The sequence below is a fragment of the Arachis duranensis genome, chromosome 2 (assembly GCF_000817695.3).
Source record: "Arachis duranensis cultivar V14167 chromosome 2, aradu.V14167.gnm2.J7QH, whole genome shotgun sequence".
NCBI lineage: Eukaryota > Viridiplantae > Streptophyta > Magnoliopsida > Fabales > Fabaceae > Arachis > Arachis duranensis.
Window position 1 is genome coordinate 5,166,664 of NC_029773.3, and position 4,299 is coordinate 5,170,962.

The window sequence follows — 4,299 nt, forward strand, 5'->3', positions numbered from 1 at the left end:
TAATATATACTTTATAATTGTAATTGATTTTTAGTATTCAGGTAATATAATTAAAAAAATATGACAAAATTTTATAGAATTTTATTAATTTGTATCTTAAGCATATAAGTTAAATATATTATAAAAAATATTATAAAAATTAATTTTTTATATTTTTAATATATTAAAAAAATTTATTATATTTTTAAGATGTGTCTTTACAACAAAAATTAGGTAAATCCGTAGTATTATTATAAATTCAAAGATAACTAGGACTACATACACCACAAAGAAATCTCAGAGCCTCCACACTCAAATCCTGGTGAGTACTAATTATTCTATTTCCATCTGAATTTTTTAACCCTTTCCTTTCCTTTTTTTTTTATTTTCAATAAAGATTCTGTTTTTAATTTCTTTTAAAAATTTTCTTTAATCTTTCTTTTCCCCAATGATGTTGGTTTGGTTTGGGTATCGTGTGTATATATAGTATATACGATATACACAGTATATTCTTCAATCTCGTGAAGGAGATAACACTCATAAACGAAATCTTCGTTTTTTTTTTCTTCCAAAAAGGGTTTTTCTCTTCCTTTGCATGGAAGTGAGGTGGATTGCCAAAGCCTGAGCTAGAAAGAAGAAGGAAAAATCGCTTTTTGAATCCAAGGTGAGTAGTACTACTATTTAGAATCTTTCTTTTGTCTTTTCAATGCGATTTGTGATTGAATCATCAATGCTCATAGTTTGTTTCATCAATTGCGTTTGTGCTGTTTGTGTTAATTCTTCTGATGAATTGGTTTTGGTTCTGCTTGGTTTTTTGGAATTCATGTTTATGCAGCTCTTGATTTTGAACTTTTGATGCTCCTTTTGCATAATTTACGTCTGTTAATGTGAAGTTGTGCAATTGTTTTGTAAATGTATGTTTGTTGTAGCTATAACCAGCTCATTCACAGTGATTTCAATGTGAATTTTGTTAATTGATTAACGACACCCACCACCTGTTTGTTCTTGGTCTCAGCTCGGTTATGTCTTTTTCTTATTTTATCTTTTGCGGAAGTGAAATTAATTAGTGAATCAATGATTATCTTGCTCTTAACAACCACATGACTAATTAAACTGTTCAATGGTTGAGATTTTGGGTTAACTATTTTATTTGATAATTCATATCCTTTCTCTTATATTTGGATTCAAGATTAGGGGGTTGTTAGATCATAAAGCAGTTACTTGTATATGATGTTTTTGAGCTAAGGTTGCAATTGGAGGCTTTGCAAGGCCTTCTAGTTTGATGAGTTTAGTCACAATAACGATACATGCTGCTGAACAATTCTGAAAATGTATCGTGATCTTCCTTTAGTAGGAATTTAAATTCATATTCGTACTCATTTGGTCACCTTTAGTTCCACGATTCAAAGGGATTTTTATCAGGCGCAGAGCTAGGTTAGTTTTGTAAGGGGGGCCAAAAATAAAAAATCATGGGGAACTAAACTGAAAAATACAGATAATCTGCATGAGACATTTGAAGGTTGGGGGGTCATCACCCCCCTTTGCTTATATGAGGCTCTATCTCTGATTTTTTATGTCTCTAATGATGGCATTTATGTTCCCTTTCTTTGTCTATTCAACTGCTCAGCAAGGTCTAAATAAATAGTAGTGGTAGTTGAAAATGTAATATCGAACACCGCCTATGGATTGTAGTAATTGTTTAATCAAGTCTGAAAATCACTTTTTTGTGCCCGTAGTAACTTGTTATGTACATCAAAGGGTGGTATCAAATTCAGTCATTAATTGAATTGTGTCATTTGATTGAACCACAAGAGTGGAAATTCTATTGAAATTTCATCTACATTGAATTTGTTTGAGGATTGGTTTAGAAAACTTTATTAGCCAAATATAATACAAATTCTCTTAAGGATGTCTGATGATTTTTAATATGATGTATATAATTGCTATGACTAATAGTGGGTTATCGATGAAACAGCAACTACTCATAGTGGTTTCATCAAGCCTTTTCATCATATTGTCGATACTCCCTAAATTGTTGATGCCTGCTGTTATTGGTGTTGCTTCTTTAATGATAGGAGGAATGTATGCTTTTGTTATATTTTCTTTCCAACTCTAAAGATTGTATTTTCGGTAATATTGTAGATGGAAGCACATAGCTATAAGGATGCACAAGTCATTGAAATAAGTGGAGATCATGATGAAACAAGGAATCCAGGAGGGAGTAAGATCTGTAGTGAAGCACCATGTGGTTTTGCAGATGCAGGATCCATCTCTAAAGATTCTGAGGAACGATCAACTTCCATGCGGAAGCTTTTGATAGCAGTGGGCCTTTGTTTTGTTTTCATGACTGTTGAAGTAATTGGAGGGATCAAAGCCAACAGTCTTGCAATATTAACTGATGCGGCACATTTGCTTTCGGATGTTGCAGCCTTTGCCATCTCCTTATTTTCGTTATGGGCTGCTGGATGGGAAGCTACCCCCCGCCAATCGTATGGATTTTTTAGAATAGAGATTCTTGGGGCTTTGGTTTCCATCCAAATGATATGGTTGCTTGCTGGAATTCTGGTATACGAAGCAATCGACAGAATGGTAGCTGGTCCTCGCGAAGTGGATGGTTTTCTAATGTTTTTAGTTTCTGCATTTGGTCTAGTGGTTAACATCATCATGGCTGTGCTATTGGGCCACGATCATGGACATGGACATGGGCATGGGCATGGGCATGGGCATGGCCACGGGCATGAACACGGGCACGGGCATGAACACGGACATGAGCATGGCCATGATGATCATGGCCATGGCCATGGATTCACCTTGTCTACACATGATCATCATCCCCATCATCATCATCATACAAGTGACGTGCACCATCATGCTCATGATGATCACACACAACATGGTGATGAAAACCCTCCAAAAGAGGGACATCATGGGCATAATCATGCTCACCAGGATGTTACTAAACCACTTCTTGGTGAACCTGAACTGGAGAAGAAGAAGCGATTTAACATAAATGTACAGGGTGCTTATCTCCATGTCCTCGGGGACTCTATCCAAAGTGTTGGTGTAATGATCGGTGGAGCAATCATATGGTATAAGCCTGAGTGGCAGATAGTTGATTTGATCTGTACTCTAATCTTTTCGGTAATTGTTCTGGGGACGACTATCAATATGCTTCGAAACATATTGGAGGTTCTGATGGAGAGCACACCGCGAGAGATCGATGCTACTAAGCTGGAAAGTGGGCTGCTGGAGATGGAAGAAGTAGTGGCTGTTCATGAGCTGCATATATGGGCCATAACCGTCGGTAAAATCTTGCTAGCTTGCCATGTTAAAATCAGACCCGACGCCGATGCAGACATGGTCCTAGACAAGGTTATTGACTACATCAAAAGGGTCCATAACATCAGCCATGTTACAATACAGATAGAGCGTTAGTTCTTTTTTCCATCAGGTTTTGAGATTATGAGGGAAGGATTTAGTTTAGACTTGGGGGGCATTATCATGTTTCTAGAACTCAAATTTCTCTATGACAATAATGCTTGCAGATTCTCTTTAGCAGTAGCAGTTTTTAAGATTGTTGATATTGAGAATTAGATATTTTGCATGCCAAATTTTCAAGCTACTAGACATTGTAAGCCAATTTTTCGCCCTATTCCATAGTTCTTAGCATTATATTGGGTATTTTGAGTTGAATTGTTACCTGGTAGTTGAATCTAAACCATTGAAATTATCCTAAATGGTTAAGATCCAAGAATTTCTGTACTCACAAAATTACAAGGTTCACTGAAGAATTGGCCAGTTTGAAAGTTTGAATTTTTGTTTGTTGCATCACAAGAGTGCCTTGGTCATATAAAAAATCCATTGTTACTTCTAAGAATCAAAAGGGTCCCCATCACACAGATTGGCACCTGCAAACTGTGTTTTAGAGTGTGTATTTTACTGACAAATTCAATGTCACAAGCACGTGAGACTGTAACTGTTTCTCAGAAATTGGTTTTGGTGATGGTGGCTATGACAAAATTTTACACCTCACTCTACCTAATGTAACTTTTTAGTGTCTATATGGATGGATAGTCACATCACCTGAATATATATATCTCTTAAGGTAGATTCCGTTTGAAATTTTCTCTCTTTGTTATAAAGGGGTGTTTGTATTTGAGTGGGATATGATTAAATTTAATTAGTACACGTTCATTTTCTTGGTGTTTGTTTCGTTTTTGCTTTTACAAACGAGTATTCGTGTGGATATAAATTTTTACCTATTCGGTGGTATGGTAAGAGAGAAACTCAAGAAAATTCAGATAAACAATATAAAATGAT

The 4,299-nt window shown here is 35.6% G+C and overlaps 1 protein-coding gene across 1 annotated transcript; it reads left to right on the top strand.

The window, feature by feature from the left end:
• Positions 1-231: 231 nt before the first annotated feature.
• On the top strand, positions 232-3,651 carry LOC107473070 (metal tolerance protein 1). Its single transcript, XM_016092599.3, has 3 exons — positions 232-301; positions 556-643; positions 2,122-3,651. Exon 3 carries the CDS (start codon positions 2,122-2,124, stop codon positions 3,412-3,414), a length of 1,293 nt encoding a protein of 430 aa, XP_015948085.1. The 5' UTR covers positions 232-301; positions 556-643; the 3' UTR covers positions 3,415-3,651.
• Positions 3,652-4,299: the final 648 nt, after the last annotated feature.

Coding starts and splice junctions, on each gene's coding strand:
- LOC107473070 (XM_016092599.3), top strand. CDS start 2,122: ATGGAAGCACATAGCTATAAGGATGCACAAGTCATTGAAATAAGTGGA.